Source organism: Macrobrachium nipponense, chromosome 1 (genome assembly GCF_015104395.2).
Source record: "Macrobrachium nipponense isolate FS-2020 chromosome 1, ASM1510439v2, whole genome shotgun sequence".
Classification (NCBI taxonomy): domain Eukaryota; kingdom Metazoa; phylum Arthropoda; class Malacostraca; order Decapoda; family Palaemonidae; genus Macrobrachium; species Macrobrachium nipponense.
In genome coordinates, this window is record NC_087200.1 from 97278136 (window position 1) to 97305078 (window position 26943).

Sequence of the window (26943 nt, forward strand, 5' to 3'; positions counted from 1 at the left end):
TTCCAATAGACTTTTAGTGTAAAGGAATAGATCCTGGAGGGTTACGTTCATGTGATGTATAGCTAGAGGGAACTCATCCGTCTTGAGAGTGACATCATCCCTAACCTTTTTAGTGTCGAGGAGGATGAAATAACCGTGTTCTCCCTGTGCATTGATGGATGTGATATCGCTGGCAGTAAACCTATCTAGTTTGGTAGGGAAGAGCTCCATTATGCTTGACGGCCACTTCTTTCAAGATGAGTGCTGCATCATAAGACAAATTGTGTACTAACACTGGTAGTGCTCTGTCTGCATATTTCAAATTAAAATTACACTTCCTGAATAATGCTTACACATAGTTGTCCGTTGGTATGTAGTGTGCGTGATGCCACACTTTGACAGTGTTGTCGGTGAACTTAATGTTGCAACTTTTGCAGTGTGTAGCCTGTTCAAACTGGCTGGTTGTTTCAGAGGTCATGCTGATTATGTGTGCCACCATCGTCTCATGTATCCTGGCCCAGTCTTTGGCTATTTTTACCAGAAAATTGTCGACACAACGTTCACCTACACCTACTCTGTGCTTACAGTACTCATCTCTTATGCCGTCAACGATTGCGTAGCAATATGTGTACGCTTTCTGCTTTGACACAACTCTCTGGTCTTCATCCACGTCAGGCTGTCTGTTGCACGCTTCAAAATCTAAGAAGGCGATGTGCAAGGTTTTATTCAACGCTTTTGCTTTTTGGAACTGTTTAAATTGGTTGGGCTCTGGGTATAGAACTGTGGTTCGGGTTGAACAACTTCGGGTGTGGGCATTGCGAATGGTGGGGGTATTAAACAAAGTTAGACAGTGATAACACATGCCACCTGTGCATTCTCTCCTCACTGTCTTTACCCCATGGCAGAATGCCTTCACGTAGGCGAATATGTCTTTGTTGAGTGCGTGGTGGTCATCCATGATTAGCAGTAGAGTGACCAGTCGGGGACATAACGTGTTAACCCCCTTTCTGGCGAGATGCACAGTCCATCATTTTTTTTTTCCGATGTTTTCCCATGATCAGTTCACGCAATTTGTACACATAGATGTTAAGGTTGTTGTCTTTTTCCAATGTGAAGGAGTCGCTGTTCAGTGGCATCTCAGATGCATGTTTAATGCTGATCTGATATGTCCTTCTCCAGTTTTTACCTGGTGTGTTGCAGTTTTTCCTGAGTAGCACATACGCTTCTAGCACTGTAATGATGCAGCTGTACTCGGATTCAATGTTGACGACTTGGCTGCCACCCCTGACTCCTGCAGGATACTCTTTAAAGTTTGCTATGTTCACCATTTCTCACCGTAAAATGTTGATTTGTACACTGTGTAGCGACGTGATGTGCCAACCCGAACCCTCACTAAAGCTGAGCCTGTCTTCAAGGTTCCTTGCCACGTATTCAAGAGCTTCGTCTAGCGATTTGTACACTGTGTCCACCAATGTTAGCACAGGTGGCGTATTAACGTAAAAAGAACCCGTTTCACGGGTGGTACCACTGCCACCCACCATTCTCTGCCTGGTGATGATGATGCACAGGTACAACATGACAGATTTATACCCCTCTCCTGTAATGTTCACAAGACGTCCTTGGCGAGCTGCATTCTGTTAATTCTGAGCGCCGTTGTCATGTTAATGTGCATTCCTACTGCAGTTGAATAAGTGATAGTACTCAGAATTCGGTTGGCCTCCTCCATCTTCCCTTTTAAGCAGCGTCTGCTGTTGTTTGGCACCTCCTGCTTGACAGTGACCTCCTCTCGACAATGTTTCCCTTGCATTTTCCCTGTTCGGTAGGGATGTTACAGCGTTCACGGTGGAACCTGCATAAAATAGGAATAAAAAGTAGAGAATTTAATAAAAATAAAATGGTTGTTTTATATGTAAATGGGGTAGTGACGATGTGCATTTTTTTCTTTTTCTTTTTACAGTGTGTCACATCTCGACAAACTTCTAAATAAAAAGAATAATTCTCAACATACTGGGGAGTGGCGCTCCCTGCTGCATCTCCTGTTAAAGATCGTCCGGGTCGGGTCTGTTTCCACCCCTGTTCGCTCTTCCTCTTTCTACGTTGACAGTAGACTCTGCAGTCTTCTGGCTAGTCCGAGCCTTTGGTGCTGTATATATGCCACGGCAAATGAATTTCAGTGGAACTGTCACTCATAGTTTCATCACCACTGTTGCTGGTGGAATTACCCATGTCTGCATGTGGAGTAGATCAGCCTGTTGGCGAACTGATGTGGGTCTTGCTGCTGTTCGAGTTAATATACCAGTTGTAGTAATTATAAATGTCTTTTCACATCGGGTCTCGGGGATTAATACACATCAGTGAAACCTGTGTAATTATCAGTGCATGTGTGCGCAGGTGGTTACATTTATGTAAAATGGCGGTTTTTCGTCTGAAGGGAATATCTTGAGCCAAAATGAGGTTGGGTATTTCACGTGGGTTAGGTTAGATTAGGTTTGGTTAAGAGACTTAAACACTTGGTTAACATTTTTGTACAATGTAATTCGTCCCCACAGTTTTCAGTCAAATAGACAATCTCTCCCTTACACTGCATTGCACTATCGGTAACCAACAAAATAGCTATGCTTTTGTCAGTTCTGAATGTCTTACCTTTTCAATAAATGTTATAACATTCACTCTCTTATTCCTGTACACACACACACACACACACACACACACACACACACACACACACACACACACACATCACACTACACATATATATATATATAACTCTTATTCCTTACACACACACAAACAACATATAATATATATATATATATATATATATATATATATATATATATATATATATGTGTGTGTGTGTGTGTGTGTGTGTGTGTGTGTGTGTGTGTGTGTGTGTGTATACAGGATGTAACACGAGTTTATGCAAGTATTTGGGGAAATGAAAGAATATGTTATTCTGAGCATAAAATGTTCAATAAACATGTGCATTTAAGGCTTCGTTTATCAAGATGGCACGCACAGGATGTCGGAGTACGCATGACTATGTGGAGAGGATGGAACTGATCACTTCACTTATTACTCTAAACAGCCTCGTTTTTCCGCCAGGAGCATGTTTGGGTTACAAGTGTCAGATTCCTTATTCATTTTGTGAGCAAGAGACTGGAATAAGTGCCTTACCATTCCAGTAATGTGGAATATGCAAATATGATGTTTATTTAAGGGCTTTGCAACAATGACCTCCACTGTTATAAAAAAAGGAAATGTGCATCTAGGCTGATGTAAATAAAATACTTGCAAATCAAATGTATTCTTTAGATACTGAACAAAGGGGAAAATGCAAGTATCATTGAAACCTTCTCCCTCTCCGTCAATGCTGTGGGAAATTTGTTTCACTCAGTGGGAAGATTGAAGGAATATACTCTATAAAATTACGAGGGTAATATATATATATATATATATATATATATAATATATATATATATATATATATATATATATATATATATATATATGTGTGTGTGTGTGTGTGTGTGTGTGTGTGTGTGTGTGTGTGTATGTAACAGGACCATGTAACACCAAATTTATTTTAACCACATTATCTCTACTTAATAAATTTTCTTCCATTTATCCTATTCGTTGTCAACAAGCCCCTAAAGTGTAAAGAAATGCATCATAAAAGGGGAAAAGTGGTAACTTCACCTGATTCTAACTCATCGTCTGGTGAGTCATGTTTGGCCTGGGGTCTGGTGACGTCGGGTCCCACTATGATCGGGTGGTCGAAATATGCTTTTAGTTCTTGGTGAAACTTTTCGAAGTCGGAGGCGTCCTCTTGGCCTGAGAGGGTCAGCCCAAAAACATGGTGGTATGCGTTGGGTTCTGGGGAGTACAAGCAAAAAAAAAATAATAATAATTTTATGAAAGCCAAACTACTTTTCACTTACAAAATCGGTTTAAAGGAAGGTAAATAGCATCGTATTCGATAAGCAGTTCTTGAAGAAGACAGAAATCCATCATTAAGTGTTAAACGTTCATGGAAAGTGTAAAATTGTTCTCCAATAAAAAAAATTACTGTAAGTTTTTCATTCGAAACCAGGAGGAATATTGGGTTTGCAGCCTCAACCTCATGTTAATGCTGCAAATGACAAAGAATATACAAAATAATGTCACAGGTCTTTGAATGTATGGTTATCTGGTACAGAAGAGATAAGACCTATGTTAGTAGCCGAGTTTAAGGAATAAGAGAGTGAATGTTATAACATTTATTGAAAAGGTAAGACATTCAGAACTGACAAAAGCATAGCTATTTTGTTGGTTACCGATAGTGCAATGCAGTGCAAGGGAGAATTGTCTATTTTGACTGAAAACTGTGGGGACGAATTACATTGTACAAAAATGTTAACCAAGTGTTTAAGTATGAAGTTGTGTGGGACACAAGTTAAAAGAAGGGGTAATGAAAGATGTATCTGGTTCATGAGAATGAAAGGGAAAATTTCTGAGATTCTGTATTTTTACTCGACTGGGTGTGGAAAGGAGACAAAATTTGAATCCAAAAGGTCACGAAAAGAAAAATGGATGACACCTATGATATAAGACACCAACGCTAATAAAATGGGACAATAAAATGAGTTTAGTGAATGAAGCAGGAGACTGATGACGGACAGTTGCAGGGTTAGAAAATCCTATAACATGATAGAGTATGATGAATCAAACAGACAACAGAGAGAGGGAAGTGAAGCTTGGATGTTGAATATGAGAGAAGAGAGAATCAGAAGTTCTTCAGATAAATTTCAGCAAATATGAATTGTGTGCAGAGAGTGAGAAGGGTCGGAATTCCATACGTACAACAAATACTCAATATTGAGTTCAGGCTAGGCAAAACGCTGTAGCATGGAGCTTTGAGGTGTTTGACCATGCCATATGAAGGAAAGGCAGTAGGTTTGTATAGGCATTTGCAATTCTGAAGACTTAGAAATCAGGAGAAGAAAACAATAAATATGTTGGTTATATTGTACATGAGATGCTTGCTTGACTTTCGATTTCAGAGTGGGTCTCACACTACTTGGAGCAGTCAGTTACAGCTCTCTTTGGATTTTTTTTAATGTACTAGGCACCCAGTGACTACTGATTGCTTATAAGCTAAGGGGGAGTAGTCAAGCAGCTCTTGAACAACAGTGAATTTCAGGATATACTGATTGAAGAAGTATTAAGTAGAATGAAACAGTTTAACAGCAACGAAAATAGAACATTAACTGACGACGAAAAAACTTTCATAATAAATCATCCAACCGAATATGATAAAGATCTGAAGAAGAGAAAAAGGTCATCACCAGCATAGTCAAGAGAGAGATAACGCCATAAGTCCCTTTCCAACGGGTTAATATAACCAAACCAAATTTACCGCTTCTCTCATAGTAAGGAACAACATCAGCCCGAACCCAAAAAAAAGAAGACAATACCAAGTTGTTTGTCATTTTACCAGCCCAGAGAGGATGTAGAACCTGTCCTAAAACATGTGCATTGGACACTCTGCCACAACCCTGAAAAGTTGCTTACAGACCCACTGAAATAATGGAGCAATGCAACCACACTATGTTGACCATCAAAACCATAAACCCACGACGCAATAACTAGTGGAGAATACTGACATCATCGACACAGCGCAAAGTCACCATTGCCTAACTATAGCAGAATCTATTTGCATTTTTTTTAAACCATCCCTGAACAGACACCCTATTCCTACCGTATAACGCCAACACGGGAAACAATCTTTCTCCTCCTCCCCCTAACCCTTCCTGCTGTCGCCATAAACTGTATCCCTACACTTCTATATTTGTTATGTTTGTTGCCATAATGACCAGAGCACGTGGTTTTTGTTTTTGTTACTTTTCACTTAAGAAAATTATATTTTCGCTGTAAATTTGATTGTTCTGCTGCTTTTTACGACTATAAATGAATTAAAATGGTTTTCCTGCATTTGATTTTAATGTAATGTACTTTATTGTATTAATAATATATTTGTTATTGGGCGCTATGAGCAAAACCGGTGATGGCATAAAGCCAGCTCAATCAACAATTACTATAATGAAAATGTCCATTTGGTACTCTTTGAAGAGGTCACTCTGAGTGGCGAACAGCTGTGGTGTTGTGAAAAATGTGAGCTCCATTTTTCCCGACCTAAATTCATCTGCGGTCTCAATTTAGCTGATAAGTCAGACAGCAGCAGTGTTGGTTCTCCCTTATTTGTAATTCACTGTATGTCCTAAAATCTGCTGAGTCAGTTGGACTGTATGAGTAATAATAATTGTATCTTATTTTATGTTACAACTATGGTCAATTTAATCAGATATCCATAAGTTTTAGAATCCTTGGATTGCAAAATAGAGTGCTCCAATGCAACGTTACTGGGAGCGATTCTTTCGTCGTTCATTTCTGAAGCACCATGAAGGTAGGATCAACCTTTGGTAACTTGAGTCCACAGTCAGATACTTTGTTAGGAACATGTGCTTCCATTAGGCATTTGCTTCATTCATCTACATTGATTCATTTTTGTGTAGTTTCATAATTAGTGCTTTATAAGTTTGATAAGAACATTCTGTGACTCATGTTCATATTTTTTTATTGTATATGTCTTGTAAATTGTCTTGTTCTACTTTTCTGTATGTCCCTTAAGGACCGTATGGCATCATTCATGTGTGATCTGCTAATTGAAAGATACGTCCCTCAGGAGAGGTGGAACATACATCCTGTCTATGTGAACTCTCGAGATAGACTGAGAGTTTCTAGACCTGTGTTTGGCTTATCAACAGCCAATCAGGAGCGTCGTAAAGGACTGTCATAGACATCAGATTATTGGGATAATGTAAATAATAGAGTTAATAATAGTATATTTTTGTAATAAAATTGTAACGATTTCTTCTCGGCCTTCACTTGGAGTTTGCTAGCCTATAGTAGATTCGCATCAACCATTCATCTGATGTCTAGGCCAGTCCCTTACGATGCTCCTGATTGGCTGTTGATAAGCCAAACACAGGTCTAGAAACTCTCAGTCTCTCTCGACAGTTCACATAGACAGGATGTATGTTCCACCTCTCCTGAGGGATGCATCTTTCAAAAGTATCCCTCAGGATAGGTGGAACATATATCCTGCCTATGTGGACTCTCGAGAGAGACTGTTTCCAGCCTTGTGATTGCCTTATCAACAGCCAATCAGAAGCGTCGTAAAGGACTGGCCTGGACATCAGATGAACGGCTGATGTGAATTTACTATAGCCTAGGGGGTAGGCCATCACTTCCAATAACATTTCGGAAGAACCAGGGATCAGTCATGGAGCTAAGATCATGACATTAGATGAATGTAAAAGATTCAGGAAACAATTGTCATAAACGAATGCCAGTTTAATCAGTTAACCGATATGATCCATAATCAAGGAAATAATCATATATATATATATATATATATATATATATATATATATATATATATATATATATATACATATATATTATATATATGATATATATATACATATATATCATATATATGATCATATATATATATATATAAATATATATATATATATAATATATATATATAATATATATATATACATATCATATATGGATATATACAATATATATATATAACTATATATATATATATATATATATATATATATATATATATATATATATAGGTATTCGGTGCTACAGCGGAAAATGAAAGGCGAGAGAGCCAAGAACTTTCGGTCTAACACGACCCTTTACTTAGGCACAACCTTGAGCACTAATGATCATACAGAGCAAAAACATAGTAAAAGTAGGCTTAATATACAAACTGACATTACAAGAATAGCATAAGGTCGATTTCACTTTACAGAAACGAGAAAAATGACTGAGTGCAAGATTAGCGATTCTTAGGCAGCCACACCTTGGAGGAGCACACACGTGGTCAACAGATGATTCATCCAGATAACAATACATTTCGAAAAACAAGGAGGCATATACGACTTAGTAACACGAAATTTACAATAATGTTCCAAAAAATCAGTGAAAAAACAAAAATAGGATATAAATATAGCGAGCAAGAGAGAGAGAGAGAGAGAGAGAGAGAGAGAGAGAGAGAGAGAGAGAGAGAGAGAGAGAGAGAGAGAGATAATAACTATATACATATGGGACTAATTAATTAGTAGTTCATTTATTATAAGGTCCTTCATAAACATTTTACAAATCTATGGGTCCAACTGGTGTAGATATGTAGATGACATATTAGTTGTTACATGTTGGTATCGATGTTAACCCTTAAACGCCGAAGCGGTAAAAATCAAAAACTCCCCCGAATTCCGGAGCCGGTTTTGAGTGAGCACGGAAGCGGAAAAAATAATTTTTTCAAAAAATCACAGCGCGCTTAGTTTTGAAGATTAAGAGTTCATTTTTGGCTCCTTTTTTTGTCATTGCCTGAAGTTTAGTATGCAATTATCAGAAATTAAAAATAATATCATTATCATATGTAAATAATGCGATATATGGTAGCAAAAAAAAAAATTCATACATAATTGTATTAAAATCACACTGTGCAAAAAACGGTAAAAGCTAACGAGTTTCTTTTTTTTCGTTGTATTGTACGCTAAATTGCAATCATTTTGATATATAATACATTGTAAAACAATAAAAGCAACATCCGGAAAAAATATTATCACAAAAAATGATGTACGAATTCGTAACATGCGGACGTAAAAAAATATTTTTTTTTTTTTTTCAAAAAATTCACCGTAAATCTCAATATGTTCTAGAGACTTCCATTTGTTTCAAAATGAATACAAATGATTGAATATTACGATTACTGTTAAGAGTTTTAGCTTACAATTTCGTTTTTCGGACCATTTCGGTAGAGTCAAAGTTGACCAAACTTGGTTTTTTTTTCTATTTATCGGTGATTTATATGCAAATATTTCGATGAGAAAAGCTACAACCTTCAAATATTTTTCCTTTTATTTTACATGAAATTGCGCACATTTTCATATAATAAAACTCTATGAAATGCCTAATAATGAAACGGAGCAATTTTCCGAGAATTCGATGTACGCAATTCGGAGATTTATGGTGGAGAGCTGCCGCGAGGGAAGGAAAATTTTTTTTATAAATTCACATAAATCGAAATATTGTGCTAAAGACTTCCAATTTGTTGCAAAATGAAGGTAAACGATTGAATATTACAAAATATAAGAGTTTTAGCTTACAATTGCGTTTTCGACATTCGGTAGAGTCAAAAGGTTGACCGAACGTGGTTTTTTTTCTATTTATCGTGATTTATATGCAAATATTTCGAAGATGAGAAAAACTCTAAAAAAAAACATTCAATTACTTTTGCGTTGTATTCTACATGAAATTGCGCCACATTTTCATCAATATAAACTTTATGTAACGGCTAATTTAAAATAGTGCAAACATTACCACAATCGCACGTATGATTTTTTCGGAAGAGTTACCGCGCGGGCGTAAGGAAAATTTATTTTTTTCATAAATTCAGCCATAAATCGAAATATTGTGCTAGAGACTTTCCAATTTGTTACAAAATGAAGGTAAATGATTGAATATTACTAAAATATAAAGAGTTTTAGCTTACAATTGCGTTTTTCGACCCATTTCGGTAGAGTGAAAAGTTGACCGATGGTTGAAAATTTGTTCACTTATCATTTTTTATATGAAAATATTTCAAAAACTGATTAAAGCACAACCATGGGTTGTTTTAGTTGTTATTGTCATATTTGCGCAACATTTCCATATATAAAACTTTTATGTAACGGCTTTAATTTTAAAATGGTGCAAACATTACCACAATCGCATGTATGATTTTTTTCGAAGAGTTTACCGCGCGGACGTAAGGAAAAGTTTTTTAACAAATTCACTTTCACCATAAATCGAAATATTGTGGTAGAGACTTCCAATTTGTTGCAAAATTAAGGTAAATAGTTGAATATTACTACAATATAAGCGTTTTAGCTTACAATTGCGTTTTTCGACCATTTCGGTAGAATCAAAGTTGACCAAAGGTTGAAATTTTGGCACTTATCGTTATTTATATGAAAATATTTCAAAACTGATAAAAGTTACAATCATGATTATTTTTTTGTTGTATTCTAAATGAAATTGCGCACATTTTCATATATAATACTTCATGTAACGGATAATTTAAAACGGTGCAAAAATTATGTCAAAGTGACGAAATAATTTTTGAGATGTGTCGCTGATACTTTTTAGTGTGATAAGAAAGAAATTCGCGCTTGCGCGCCTGCGTAACGATTGTAAACAAAACAACGCCTTGATCCGTGAACTCCCAGCATCCTCCAAGGCGCGTGATTCAAAAGTTTTCGGCTGGTAGGCCTATAAGTATTTTTCCGCGAATTTTTAAAAAAACTTTTTTGAGCCGACGTATGGTACGTCCATTCGGAAATCGGGGGAGATTTTGACTCGACGTTTAATATGTCCATTCGGCATTTAAGGGTTAATGATTTATTGCCTAAATTGAATAATTTAGTGCCATCCACAAAATTCACTATTGAAATTGAAAATAACAATGTCATCCCTTTACTAGATGTATTAATACAGAAAGAATCTTTCCAATGTAAATTTAATATTCATAGAAAACCCACAAATGATTTAACTATGTACAGTGATGCTCAAATCTCATGCGACATGACTCCATAGGATTTCGTTCAAAATTCACTAACTGGCAACCTAGCATGCTCCATATTTAAATCTTTTATTTGCATGCGAAAACGCGAGTATCGCATACACTAAAGCCATAATATGTTTCATAAGAGTGAAATCTGTCCATATATTGGTTTAAAAATTGTAAGAAAATGTCACGTGTACCCAATTTCAGAAAAAACCCTTACGAAACATTTTCAAAACTTTTTCGTTCACTCATTGCTGAAGCATTTTGACCAAAACGAAGTCGCAATCAAACCTCAGTTCAAATGTTAAATAAATAAAAAAGAAAAAGGAACGAAAAAATTGTTGTAACATTAATAATGCTTCCAAAGCAAACTAAAATTTGAAATAGTCCTTATTTGATTACTTTTACCCTCAACGCTGAACAAAAAATGTAAATATGTATATTACAAAAGCAGAATGCGCCACCGATATCAACGGTGTGAGGGGAGCATGTGTGACGTATCAGTGTCGGTGCAACAACACCACCCCCTGGTATATAAGTAGGTCTACAATGAAGAGAACATTGAATTATTCTAGAAAACTTTACTTTAGTGTTAAAGGAATATTTGGATTTTCATACAATATTCTTTTTTGTTATCTTCTTAAATATTTCAAAACTGATAGCATACTAGCAAATATTCGCCCATTTTGTCAAAGCCAGGATATATTCCTAGGCCTATGTGTTAGATTTTCTTCACTCTACACTTAACATTCACATCTCTATATTAACAATTTCTGGCCAGAAAGCAATGAGGTTATCTACACATTCCTGCACTTCAAGTTACCTTATGAACGAATGAATTATACACCAAAAGCGAGCAGAAGGACTTTTAAGAAAATAATATTGGTAAACGCAGTTGAAAAACAATGTTACAATATGCCTTGATATTAATACTTATGATTATTTTTTGATTATAACCATCTTCTCCATATAACCAAAATCATCGTCCAATCTTTTATTCCTCAAAGAACAGTAATCTCTACAAATACAAACATTAATAAAGATTACATCTCAGAAAGCTTAGATTATTTTTCTAGGCCTATAAAATCATTTTGCAACATACAGCAGCTTAAACACAGCCTGAAACTTCAACATTCAAAGAAAAAACTGGGTTGGTAATTCATATTCCTCAAAGAATAGGGTTGATCTCTACAAATAGAAATTCATTAGTAAACAGATTACATCTCAGATGGCCTTAGATTATTTTTTAGGCCTATAAAAACATTTTCCATCATACAGGCAGCTTAAACGCAGCCAAAATCTTCAACAGTCGAAATAAACTTGTTTTTTAATTCATATTCCTACATTGAAAGTGTTGTTTATGACTGTTGAGCTTATTAGGTCTACTGTCATAATGCTGCAGACGTTATGTTGACCAGTCCGAGGAGCATGTTAAGTGTGCTTTCATTGCTGGCACCGCTAACCTTATCACACCACACTTGAACTGAGCAACGTAAAGATAAGAAAAATAACAAAATCAATTCAAATCACACAAATTAAGAATTATACCAAGGCATAAAAGGGATCATATCTATTTAACCATAAGGAAAATAAGGCTGGCTGTGAATTCGCAAACTTTTCGACATGAATGACATTACAAATAAAAAAAAAAAAAAAAAAAAAAAAAAAAAATCAAAAAAAAAAAAATAGCGCTACTTGGCAACATCACGTTGAGTCTGAGAATATGGACGATACAAAAAGAATCATGTCGCATGAGATTTGAACCCCACTGTACATTTTTATTCTGGCCATCATCTTAATATTAAAATTTCTATTTTTTTCTTCTATGCTCTTGCGTGCTTTGCATATCACGAGTCCACAATATCTTGACCAAGAAATACAATACATAAAAAAGATAGGAAACGATCTCTGCTACCCACCTCATATCATTGATTTATGTTATCAAAAAGCTCACAAAAAGTTTTATAGTGTTGCTAGTAATGAAAAAGATACCCCTAAAAATGTACTTATCTTGCCTTACTTTCGTGGATTTAAAACCATAAAACAAAATATTAAATCGTTTAATGTAATCAGTTATAACAGCCCAGACTTCAAATGCACTGTTTCTCCATCTGAGCGAAAATTCTCATTGCATAAATTGGGGCGATACCTCTATAATTGCTAGGTCTAATGATTATGTTTCAAGAAATTTACTGGAATCAGCAATTATACAAATCACTAATAAAAACAACCTAAATCTTAGTCTGGGATTGTACCATTTGGACCGATATATTTGTAAAATGTTTATGAAGGACCTTAAATAAATAACCACTAATTAATTAAACCCACAAATATATAGTTATTATCTCTCTCTCTCTCTCTCTCTCTCTCTCTCTCTCTCCCCCCCCCCCCCTCTCTCTCTCTCTCTCTCTTTCTCGTTATATCTATATCCTATTTTTGTTTTTTCCCTCATTTTTTGGAACATTCTTGTAAATTTCATGTTACTAAGTCGTATATGCCTCCTTGTTTTTCAAATGTAATTGTTTTCTGGATATGACCTGTTGACCCGTGTGTGCTCCTCCAAGGTGTGGCTGCCGAAAAATCGCTAGTCTTTCTCTCAGACGTTTTTCTCGTTTCTGTAAAGTGAAATCGACCTTATGCTAATCTTGTAATGTCAGTTTGGAAGTTAAGCCAACTTTTACTATGTTTTTGCTCTGTACGATCAGCTGTGCCTCAGTAAAGGGTTGTGCTAAACTGAAAGTTCTTGCTCTCTCGCCTTTCATTTTCCTCCGTGGCAAAATTTAAAACCTTTATTTATACATAGCATCACGTTTTGATATACTTCGTGATCAAGTTATTCATATATATATATATATAATATATATATAATATATATATATATATATATATATATATATATATAGATATATATATATATAGTAGACATATGTATATATATATATATATAGTCTTATTTTCAGCAAATTAATAGCTGAAAATCGTCGCAGATTTTACTGTACAAGATGACATTAAGAAGAAAATTTAGTAACAATGTTTTCTGTCGATACGAAGATTAGCCAAAGTTTATTAATTTTGTTTATTTCTCCTCCCCCACTCCCCCCCCCCCCCCCAAATAAGAATTGTGGATGCACAGGGCTACTAAAAATATAGGGTTATAAATGCATTCCTCCTTTTCAGAAAAATATAATTGTTGAGACTAAAAAATCATATATTGTCATATCAGTGGATGTGTTATTTTATAAACAATAAAACGCCTCACAGAAAATGAAAAATGTATAACATAAATATCCTATAGACAAAAAAATTTTCAAACCCCAAATGGTTTATAACTTTTTTGTGATTTTTGTGATATTGCCTAATCTCCAGTGATTCATCTGCAGTTAGATAATCTTGCTTTCTTATCAAGTATTATATTCTTCTGTAAGGTGAGAGACAAAACAAAATGATTAGCAGACTTTCTCTTTTTCCTTGTTTTTACTGATCCTCTCTACATTTATCTTCACTATTGAATACAAAATCTTTACAAATCGTCTTCTTCGCAACACCTAACGCTAGCGCTCTTCGATCGTCTTCTTTCCTCTACTGGAAATGATACTTGAGTATCGTTGGTGTCTTTTAATTTGTTTTATATATTGTAATTGTGTATTTTTAGAGGGGGAGTTTTTGTAATTTTGATCTTATTATTGTAAATTTTAGCTTGAAAATGGGCTGGTCTTGAAATTGTCACATCAATAAAACTACGCCAATAAGAAACAGACGTCACCATTGAAACCATTCCCGCATATGTATCCCGTCTGAGGCTTTCCATATATATATATATGTATATTATATATATATATATATATATATATATATATATATATATATATATATATATATATATATATATATGTGTGTGTGTGTGTGTGTGTGTGTGTGTCACTGTAATGTTCTCTGCCAAGTGTCTTCTTATCTTTTGCAGCACTAGTTACTTACCAAATAACAATCATTAACAAGACGGCAAATGAGGACAAACGGCCAAATAGATCTGCACGAACGGAACTGCCTTCACGGATCTGTTACCCGGAAGAACATGCCATTCACTAGTTAATATATATTTGTATCAAAATGTAGATTCGATGACGGACCTGAAATTAACCCGACTTTGAGTAGGCTCATTCTATCGCTACTGTACAATGTACGCTTATATATGCAATGAGCATATTCTGTAACATAACTGGTATGTTGTTATTTATCTGTTAATTGTTTGTTACTGTAACCTAACTGATGTTATTTATTTGTCTGTTAATTGTTTGTTTTCGAATATATTGGTTATTGGCAATATTGTCTAACTGAGCATTTGTTTCTGCTTGTAGGGTTGAAGGTTTTTGTTCACATTCGCAATAAAATGAAAAAAAGAAACGCTGCCGTGAGTTGTAACTCCCTTGCATGTCTACATTTGGTAGCAAAGCGTTCACCACGGCAACTTTCAACCCAGTGGGTTACCAGCAGTTCTTGGGAATATTGACCGCTGGAATAGAGTGCAATTTCAAGGTTTGACATTTGTTTAGAGTTATATACAGTGCTAGTGGGAATAAAATGGGGCCAGATAGTCTAAATGATGAAAGTGACGTTCTTGACTATATTATGGGAACAGAGACAGGCGCAGGTGATGATGAAATGATGGAGAATGGTAGTGATCAAGATTTGTCAGCAGAAATACACGGTGTGGTTAGGGATAAGGATGTTATTGATGGAGAAGTAAGTTGCGTAGTGAGGAATAATAGTAATGGAGAGGGTTGAGAGTAGAATGGCAAGACAGGTGTGATAAAATGAATGGTTGGTGTCTAAACAGATTCGTCATGATAGAAGACGAGTTGGATAGGGTGTGTAGGAGAGGGGCCTGTAATCACGCATGTAATTATGCTTTTTCAATGGTAATAAAAACTCCACAGCTCAACAAAATGAGTGGTAGGAAGAAATACCATTCCCTAGTTGCCAAATCAATGATCTGTTTCTTGCGGCAACGTCGTGGAAGATTCTCCGGGCATTTGTCGGATCCCATTCCAGTCGGTCAGGCGTTCGGTATAACTGATTGACATCAAAGAGCAGTGTCATTCCAACATCTTCTGCGAAGTCTGTTAAGGTGATCAGATCGTCCGCTGCCAAACACAGAGAAAATTGCCAATGAGGACTATGACAGGAAAGGGTAAAATATGCAGTGTACAAAAAATAAAGTCAAAGTTATGATAATGCTCATCAGATGAAGTAATCTTACGACATTAACTGTTGTAGTTTAAGGTTTACTCAAAAGTTTTGAATAACATAAACATATGCGTATATATATATATATATATATATATATATATATATATATATTATATATATATATATATGTGTGTGTGTGTGTGTCTGTGTATATGTAGTTGTAGTAGTAGTTGTAGTAGTAGTAGTAGTAGTAGTAGTAGTAGTAGTTGTAGTAGTAGTAGTAGTAGAAGATACGATACTGATAATTTTGTCACTTTTACAATTAAATATTGAGCTCAGTATCGAATTCACTTTACTTGGGCATAATGTAATGTTACCAAAAGAAAATTAAATATTGAGCCTAGTATCGAATTCACTTTATTTTGGGCATAATGTTACCAAAAGAAAATTATATATGATAAGAGAATCTTCCCTGCCCAGTATTCGAACCTATGCCTTTTGGTTTTGATAGAAAGGCAAACATATTCATGTGTTATACTTAGGTTCGAAATCACCCATATCCACCATGGCACCCCTAGACATGGCAGTAGGTTTTTTCTTTAGCTACATTTACTTCTAGGTGTGACGTCCCTGCCTACACGAGTTTAGGATAGAAGAGACTGTATCCTTGGATTGGCAGGCAACTCTTCTTGGAGAAGGTCACTCCGAAATCAAACCAGCTGGTGGACTCGACATTTTAGTCTTGGTAGGCAACCCTTGAATAAAAACCTTGTTCTCCAAATATGCTGTAAATAGAATTTATCATATTGGTGAGAGAAATTACAATCATTCCCTAAAGAGGAAACTTGCAGGAATTACACAGCCTCATCTGTGGTGGACCAAATTGGAATTGTTTATCTTTGGATCAGGCTTAGCTTCCATTCCTCCACTACTGACAGCAAATGGTAGGTTGGTTAGTGGCCCTAGGGGAAAAGCTGAACTGCTTCTTCAAGCTTTTGAAGTTCAGCAATCAGCTGGGGATGTCCCTCTCCCTGATACTTATCATCCTGACCCTAGTTTGACAAAATTCTCATTTTGCCCTACCTAGGGATTAGGGATGTTAAGAAAATTCTTGATCATCTTGAGAGCTGGGGTGAAGATCCTGATGGTTTCTTCCCTTTGTTTTGAAAGAAAAATGTTTCTAGTGTGTTGTCTTGCAAGATTAATAGATTCTATAGATTTTTGTGTCGAGTAGTACTTTGTGAATGAGCATAAGCTTAGCAATACAGTGCCTGTTCCAATGAATAGCAGAATGGCATGTCTGAAGGTTGCAATAACGACAGGCCAATTTCTGTTCTCCCTTTCCTCTCCAAAGTTTCAGTATGTGGAATCTAAAGGATACTTTACTGCCAGTCAATATGCAGTTAGGTACTTGCGATGCTTTTAGGTTTGACATGCCATTCTCAAGAGAACCTTGATATGGATTTTGAGTGTAGTGTAATTTAAATAGATTTTGGTGCTGCTTTCGAGACATTAAATCACGAGGCACTTATTTATAAACTTCAGATTATTGGAGAGGGCGGACATGTTTTGGGTTCACTTCAAGATTTCCTTACAGGCAAGCAGCAACAAATTGCTGTCGATGGGATCTTTAGAGAACCAAGACCTATTGTGACCACCACAGGCCAATGTTCTTGGCCAACAATTATTTTTAGTGTATACAAGTGATATGGTTGTTGACCTGGAAAACAAGATGGGTTAGTATGCTGATGATGCTGCACTCGTGGGTATCGTAAAGTCTCCACTTATATGAAGTGAGGTTGCCTCTCATCTCAACCGGGACATGGACCAGAGTAATTGTTTGTTTGTTTGTTTGTTTGTATGGTGCTTTTACGTGGCATGGAACCAGTGGTTATTCAACAACGGGACCAACGGCTTTACATGACTTCCGAACCACGTCGAGAGTTAACTTCTATCACCAGAAATACACATCTCTCACTCCTCAGTAGAATGGCCGAGAATCGAACCCGCGACCACCGAGGTGGGACACCAACACCATACCGACCACGCCACTGATGTCCTGGGACCGGAGTAATGAATGGTGTAGTGTGACGGGGGTGATGGGGGGTGAGTGGTAAAAGATTGAACTAAACTAAAATGAAAACTCTGTTGACTAACAGATCTCATAAAGATTTTCCACCCCACCCTCCCCTCCAAATCGATGAGACTTTGATGAATGAGTCTGAAGCTTTTGATTCACAGCTTACTTTTGAGAAGCACGTAATGAACGTGTCAGCAAATGCCACAGGAAAGTTAATTATAGTACAAAAGGCCTCATATATTCATAACGGTGGTAAAACTAATGAAAATTGTTTTAGGTCATTTGTCCTTCCTTTACTAGAATACTGTTCTTCTAGTAAAGGAAATTTATCTCTTTTAGGCAGAGTTGTTTTTGGTGGTAGGGTTCTGTTCCCCAGTATTAGCAGTTATGACTTGGACCATCAGCGGATGGTCTCTTGTTAGTCAATTTTCATTAAGTTGTATCTTGACAGAGATCTTTCAAATGTTCAATTGATCCCTGATTCGCTGAACAGCAGCACCAATACAACAGTAAATGTGCCCTGCTGTTGAACTTCTTAGTTCCAGAGGTCCTTTATTCCTCACTCCGTTGGGCTGTGGAACAGCCTCTCCGAGGATGTCGTGCAATGCACAACTACCCTAATACTATTCTCCTTGCATTTTAATACATTTCAACCTATCTATTAATTTTTTATTTTTTAAATAAGCCAGATCTCTTCTTTTTGTATTTCCTCTAACCTCATCTTGCTTCTTCATAAAAACACCTTATTCTTTGAAAGCTTGAATTTCAAGTCAATGGCCCCTATGGGCCTGTTTCATATGAATAGGGTTCATCTTCTGGATAATGATAATAATAATAACGTGTGTCTAATTTTATAATATGTTTCTCATAATTCACAAAACTATCTAACTTGATAGTATTGTGGATGAGTCACTTGTTTAAAACCAGAAAACATAGGTTCGAATACTGGCAGGGAAAGATGCTCTCATCATCATGTATATTAATTCCCTTTGGGTGGAAGTTATTCCCATGGTTAAGTGAATTCAATACAAAGGGGTATTTGCGGCTTGATATTCGAGAATATAAGAGAGTCAATGATGGAACAATAGCACACACAAACATAGTGAGCGCACATATTTGGAATAAAATTTATGTACTTTTACCTGTCATTGTGAAATTTGTGAAATGATCATGGGACAAATCTTCGTCGTCAAGTTGAGTAGGCTCATCATTGAGGAAAAGGGAAGCTTTTCTGTTGACCGATGAGAAGATGGCCGCCAGTAAATCATAAGAAGAGTCTGTAGAATCGCTCTTAGGTTTGACTCCATAGTGCGAATGGAATTCTTCATCAAAAGGACAAGTATGGTTTCCTTCACGTTCATCGGTTACTAGCCGATAAGCTCCACTATCATCGAAGTCTGACATCCTTTTACTAAGTGGAGATCTGTTGTCCCTTATATCATCTGCTTCCGTTCTTAGAGAGGCATTATGAGCAGGTTCTTGACTTTCATCGTCCTTTCCTATAATGACATCATATATAGGACGCTCGATGATGGAACGATCTCTGTGATCATCATTCATTCTGGGAGAGTCATCGGAGACCTTTTCCTGGTAGATGACGCAATTCGCATATGTTCCACCGTACCTCAGTATAGCTGGAGACAAACCACGTGAAAGAGTTCGGAAACGCCGGGAGCTGTGGATTTTTAGAATGAACAGTTAATATCAGTATTTAGAATTATCCATTTTCTGTTCATCTGACGATGAAATAATATTGCTGTAGCGTATCTTGTCTTGTTAAGAATTTTCTTTCAAATCTTGCATCGTAACGAGTGTCTAGTTATTATAGGAACTATTTTTCATAAGTGTTGTTAGCTTAATAACCCTAAAAATGTAGCCTATCATGCGTGTGCACTTTTAAGTATGTCTGCTGATATGAGAGAGAGAGTCTACTTTACCTGGCAAGGTCAGCCAGTTTCCCATGTTTTATAATTCTCGCTCCCACGGCTACACTGAGAAAGTATGGCGGAACATCTCTCACGCGACCACTTATCTGTGCTTTGATGTAAGGACCTGGCGATTAATCAAGTTAATTTAAAAATTTGAAACAAGATATTAATAAAAAGAAAAAACTATTCAAAGAAAGAATTAGATTTTCAACAAGCTCCTCAAACAATGAAAGTAAACAGCCTGATCAGATGATGACATACCTTTTTCAGCACGTTGAGTTACTTTCGACATGTTATCTCCTGCAGTTGATGATATAAGTTCTTTTAATAGAGAAGTTTCGTCAATTTTCCCGTCTGTTGTCAACATAGATAAAATGGTATTAACAAGTCGACCAATTTTTTTTCTTCTATTGCTTCTGGGGAAGAGCTTTTTGTGCTGAATTTGCTTTGCCCTTTGATGGATTCTAATTTCTGGATCACTCTCATCCACAATGTATTGTTCTCCACCTTGAATCCTTCCATATTCACTACTGATGAGGGTTAGTTGGTCATCTGGCCTTTCATTTTTTTCTGATTTTGTGACCTTTGTGGCATTGATCGAGAGCGCTGGTACACAAACATTGACAATAGATTGAGACTTTGATAAAAATCTAACAGCCCACAACTTAGCTCTTTTCAATAGATTAACGTTTTGCCTTATTGCCTCCGGTAAATCTATATGACTGAAATTTTGCAGATGGAGTAAGATTTCTCGCTGTGCTTTCCTCAAGATTTTCCTAAACTGTTTGAAGTATCTGCAGTTTGCCAAGTCAGTTAGCAGGTCGTTTTCTCCCAAAATGTGAATCTTCTTTCGGTGAGTCTGCGGCTCTTCCAATATTTCATCTATAGCCTCTGAATCAGAATGGGTTTCATTCCCCTCACCAGGGTTCTCATGGTGGCCTCTTGCATCCCTGGCAAGAGCCCTGGCACAAAAGCAGCCAAGAATAAAGAGACTCAAAACAGTAGTCCTATTCATGACTCAAAACTCTTGCCGTCAAAGCTGAAAAGAAGAACGCAGTTTAAATTCAAACAGAGTACTCGAGAAACCTATCAAAACACCTAAATTTTTAAGGCATTATCTCAAAGTAATCAGTTCCCCTAGTGATCTGAAAAATAATGATTAGATTTTGACCCTCAAGGATTTTGATTATAGCTATATGTGAGAAGTAATTAATTAGCTCTAACAAGTTAGGATAAATTAATTATCAACGCATAAATGATTGTTTGGTACTTAGAATGAGAAAATAGATGATAAAATGAGCTATAGACATAGTGAATAAGAGAAATCATCACTTCTTTAGTTGACATTCTATGGGAACTAAAGCTAAAGAATGTTTTACGTTTATATTTTCACTGTTATTTCAAAATGAACATAAATTTCGTTTGTATCTACATAAATATGGTAGAAAGGATATATTCCCGTATTTAAGAGAGGTTTCTAGATGTAGTCTTCAGAAAGAAATAAAAAGATAATTAATTTTACTACAATCGTTGGAAGTTATCACTTGCAAACGATAAAACATTCACAGCCAAAGACTTCCATTATTAAATAACCCCAAAAAACCATTCTCTTTTTTGGAACTTCCAAAAAAGATAATGTACATTTTATATATAAAAGAAAATCTTGGCAAAAAGCAAAATAATCCACATATAAATAGACGAAGGTATATTATATAAATATATTATATATATATATATATATATATATATATATATATATATATATACATATGTATGTGATAGGGCTGTTGCCTTGTATAATAAGGCGCCCTATGAGGTAATGTTAGACTTGCGATAATCTTACGCTAAGTCGATTGGTTATGCACTTCCATGATGATAACTTTCGAAGTATGTATCTTCTTTCATTATGACGACGATGTGTTAAACTCATGATGATATCTTCTTTCTGATGTGAGGTTTCTAGTAGAAAACACGAAGTATAAAAAATAGTTCTATTCTCTGAGATTACATGATGAATATCAGATAGGATTGTACAGGTCTTCTAATGACGATGGCTTGATCGCTTCTGCCAATGATGATGGCTAATTCAACTCTACATGATTAAGTTTAGGTAAAGATGTACAGGTCTGCCAATGATGATGGCTAACTCTATTCTGACTACCATCTCGGTTACAAATCATAAAGGAAGCAGACAGTAGCTCGAACATACGAACATACATACGGATGACACATTACAAATCACGTAGGCCGTTTGAATTATAGGTCGCGGTATTAGTAATAATTACCATTGATAGGGCTTTGTTCGCGGAAATCGTTATATTTCAGAGTGTCGGGAAGGATTAAAATTTCAGATCCCAGCAAAGTCTTTTTACACGCACCAAGACATTCGAGGGTGAATGCGTCTCGAGATTTTGCGTGCAAACTGCGACTGCGGTTGTGGGAGAATTCTGTTGGGTCGTTGAACAATATCACGATTTATGAGACAAATGATTGGTTCTTCTATATAAGTTATTATTTGATTAACTGTCTCTTTTTGTTCAAAACGAATTTTTAATATGTTAGAAGGTTTATAGAATTTTCCTTTAATAAACACGCCTTATTTGGCAGGAGGTAAGGTAATGTTTTGTATACACATAGATGGATATCTTACAATTACACTAGATACAGATCAATGTTTTTTATAACTATAGAGGTATCTGTAAGCGCTCGCTTATCCGGACTTCTCAATAGGGAAGTTCGAACAACAGACAGTGAGTCCATAAATACAGAATATTACGTGGACTAAAGGCATAAAAACAAGATATTCTAATTTTTACGGCGCGTACAGTCGGGCTTAATCCACCACTACTTATAATAACTTATGTATTAAAATTACGAGAACCTGCTCTGATTACTTGATACGGTCGTGTGATTCATAGGAAAATTCCTTTTTAATTCAAAAAGGTATTGGCATGAATGATCCAACATTGCTTTTCCCCGCTCTGCTAGAGTCGCTTATTGTGTGGAATGTGCTATGCTTGCTACACTCGGCAGATTTAACTGACCCTGACCACTGACTAGATGACACAGTAACCAAGTTTGCTTAAGCACGATTTGTTTGTTTCTGATATTTAGGGCTACTGTTTACCTATTTCTTTTTATAATAATTAGGATTCTTCTCTTTATTACCATCGGCAACGTATTGTGTGTTTTAGCATTATGTTGCTGTTAGTTTATAAAGCAACGAACATATGAAAGACTTGAACTATACAGAATTGAACGATTACTATTAAAACAAGTTATCTCTACTGCGTTATCGTGTACTTGCTGTGGTTTACTTCATTCTTTGCTAAAATTTGAAATAGTGAGGGGTCCAGGTCAGCGCATTTAGACATTTTGTTGATTTGTTTATATGAATGTTAAAGCATGTTAACCTAATGAAAGTTTTTACAGACATGTTATTCATTGCAATCCAGCCGTATTTTTAAAAGTTAAGTTGAGTCATTGAGGTTCGATTTTTTTACGCATAACTAAAGGCTGAAACTGCGATCGGGACTTTGCAAAGGAGCATTTATTGTCATGACCCGAAATAGTGTTACCTCTAATTTATCCAGATTTTTGCGGGTATTCCACTTGTTTTTGTGTGTTTTCTTATCACTACAGTGCCTAACTACCCTATCCATGCATCTGTATAAATACAGACGCCCACTGCGTAAACACATATTCACTGTTTAATATTTGTTACGTAAAGAATTAATAATCACCCAAAATTATAAAATTAACACTGTATATGATTATGATATTTCAGTAGAACTTCTGGAAACAGAAACTCAAAGATAAAAACTCGCAGTAGCGAAATCCCAATGATGTAGATAATTTCTGTAAAAAAGTAAGATTGAGAATGTCTCGTAACTTCAGCCATAGGAATAACGAAAATTCGACCTGTAAAGGAAACACTCAGTTACTCCAATGAATAAAAAAGGTTGTACTTAGCTTGATTTTGTGGGAAGTCACGGTGTTCCGATAACAATGTGCCCTTGGCCCTCCTTCAATGTTTAGCAGATGACCTGGTTTGGCTTGAGTTTCCCCCATGCGCGTTGTTTGGATGATTCGAGCCTCTGAAGATCTGATGCTGCAGACGCGTCCGGTTTATCTCTTGAAGTGCTGGAAACGCTCAATAAACGATGTTTTCTTGGATGATTCTAATGAGAGACGAAGCTCGCGTTGCCGTAGGAAGAAGACACGTCAGGTTTGTTTCTTGAAGTTATGCACTGCTGAAACGCTCACTAAACGATAATACTAAGAGTTGCCCTTGTAAAGAACTCTCTTGCTTTTCGTCGTCGTTCGACTTCTGATATGATACATTATTTTTCAGTTATTCTGGTATAAGGAAAACAATTGAAGAGTTCTTGTTGTTTTCCTGAGAGTTGCTCACTAAAGATGATACTAAAGTTGCTTGAAAGAATCTTCTTGCGTTTCAATCATCGTTGACATTCTGATATGAATTACATTATTCCGTTTGATTCTTCGGAAGACGTTGAAGAGTTCTTGTTGTTTTCTGAAGTCGCTCACTAAACGATGATACTAAGTTGCTTGAAGAATCTCTTGCTTTCGTCGTCGTTGACTTCTGATATGATACATTATTCGTTATTCTTCGGAAGACATTGAAGAGTTCTTCTTAGACGCTGCCACCAATGATAGGGCTGTTGCCTTGTATAATAAGGCGTCCTATGAGGTAATATTAGACTTGCGATAATCTTACGCTAAGTCGGTTGGTTATGCACTTCCATACTCATTGGAGTGTCTTGGGGTTTGATGATAACTTTCGATGTGTTAAACTCATGATGATATCTGCTCTCTGATGTGAGGTTTCTAGTAGAAAACACGAAGTATAAAAAATAGTTCTATTCTCTGAGATTACATGATGAATATCAGATAGGATTGTACAGGTCTTCTAATGACGATGGCTTGATCGCTTCTGCCAATGATGATGGCTAATTCAACTCTACATGATGAAGTTTAGGTAAAGATGTACAGGTCTGCCAATGATGATGGCTAACTTTATTCTGACTACCATCTCGGTTACAAATCATAAAGGAAGCAGAGAGTAGCTCGAACATACGAACATACATACGGATGACACATTACAAGTCACGTAGGCCGTTTGAATTATAGGTCGCGGTAGCTGTCTCAAGCAGGAAGCTTGGACTAATGTTTTCAAAACAAATGAAGGCCCACAGTGACGGCATGTCATCTTAGCCCCTATTTAGTATCGGTAGCTGTCTCAAGCAGGAAGCTTGGACTAATGTTTTCAAAACAAATGAAGGACCACAGGTGACGGCATGTCATCTTAGCCTACTTTATCGTATCTGGTCTGATCACATTCCTGCAAGCAATCTGGTTGACCTCTTTAGTTTTAGTTTTTTATATATATGGAATAACATTCCATATTTTTATTATGTAATACTTACATATGTATTTTATATATATATATATATATAATATATATATATATATATATATATATATATATATTATATATATATATATATATATCAATAGAGGGATCCATAGTAATATCCTTGTTTATCTAGATATAATGTTTTATATCTAATAATCAACATATTATATCTAGATAAACAAGGATATCACTGTGGATCCCTCTATTGATTTCTTAGAAGCACGATACAGTGTTTTTATATTGCATATATATATATATATATATATATATATATATATATATATATATATATATATATATATATATATATATACATATGTATGTATTATTATATACATATGTATGTATTATATATATATATATATATATATATATAATATATATATACTATATATATATATATATATATATATATAGATATATATATATATATATATTATTCAGTTTTCCACCTCGATCAATCCCAGGGAATACAATTAACACTTAAAATTTTGGCCTTGACTGGAGGACGAGGGGTCAGAACAAAGAAAAAAAAAACTAAACTACTCAGGCATAAGGCCGATATCACTGAGGAGGGAGGAATTTACATAAAAGCTGGACTCTAGTTTTAAAAGCACTGTATTTACATGAATTTACAGAGGTCCAGGAACAAAAAGGGGGGACCGCTTTTCAATCCACCAGAACACGTGGCTGGAGCTATTCAGTCACGGTGTTTATAGATTTATGCAACAGATTAAGATTGCCAGCTTCAAGGATTTCCAATTTCTACCACAGCCAGGCACAGCGTTTGTCTGCAAATAGAGGACGAACGTTACTCACTACTTTCTTTCAATCAAAAAGGCCACTCATGGGGGGAATGAAATGACTGGGAAATTTACACAAAGAAAACTATTTCGTGGCTTAAATTCACTAGGGAGATGTTACTAGTATCACAGGGGAGTAATTACAGAATTGAGCCCAGATGGGGGGAATGAGAACTACACAAGTCGCCTTGGAGAAAGGAAATGAAATACAGACAAAGGTAAAAACAGTTCCGTGGCTGAAATGGAACTTCCTCCAACAGTACCTGGATATTGAGGGTTGGTATTCTTCTCCTTGATGTCTCCCGGCACTATGGACCTTAAAGATATACTGGGGACTTCCCAGAGCATAGGAAAGCAGGCAAAGGGGGGAGAAGGCGGCGTCTAGTTTGGTGCAAGGGATCTGACCTCTTCCTAGGTCTGGAGTTCTTCTGAGAACGAGCCGCTGGCTTCTGTTCCTTTTAAAATTTTCTTCTGGTAACCCACACCCCCAGTACCTGTGGGGGTAATTCCGACAATCAATGGGAGAAGAGATTGCTTTTCCAAGAGAATGGAGAGGACTGATTTTCCCAATTGGAAGGGGCAACTTGTATTTAGACATAGATGCATTAAACTTGGGTAAAAGACTTTATTTTTCCTTGGTTCTGTCTTAAAATCTTGAACATCTCTCCATTCTAGAGGACATTTCAACTCTGGACGGGTTGGAATGGACAAGACAAGCTAGAAACAAGGACCCATTGCAATATAGATTGCTGAGCCTTCCATTCTCCCTTGAGTGGACTTATAATATAGGCAATATTCAAACTCTGCCGATGATAATATTCATGAAGTCTTACTCGACAGGCAGAGAATTA

At 36.1% G+C, this 26943-nt stretch overlaps 1 protein-coding gene across 1 annotated transcript in view; it reads right to left on the bottom strand.

The window, feature by feature from the left end:
- The window catches only part of LOC135219502 (uncharacterized), a gene marked incomplete in the record, with an annotated part of 142814 nt that extends 116233 nt beyond the window's left edge, over window positions 1–26581 (bottom strand). The window contains 7 exon segments of the mRNA XM_064256323.1: window positions 3679–3855; window positions 15619–15795; window positions 19064–19596; window positions 19859–19973; window positions 20111–20888; window positions 25916–26080; window positions 26356–26581. Coding sequence (XP_064112393.1) covers window positions 3679–3855; window positions 15619–15795; window positions 19064–19596; window positions 19859–19973; window positions 20111–20864 — 1756 coding nt within the window.
- Window positions 26582–26943: the final 362 nt, after the last annotated feature.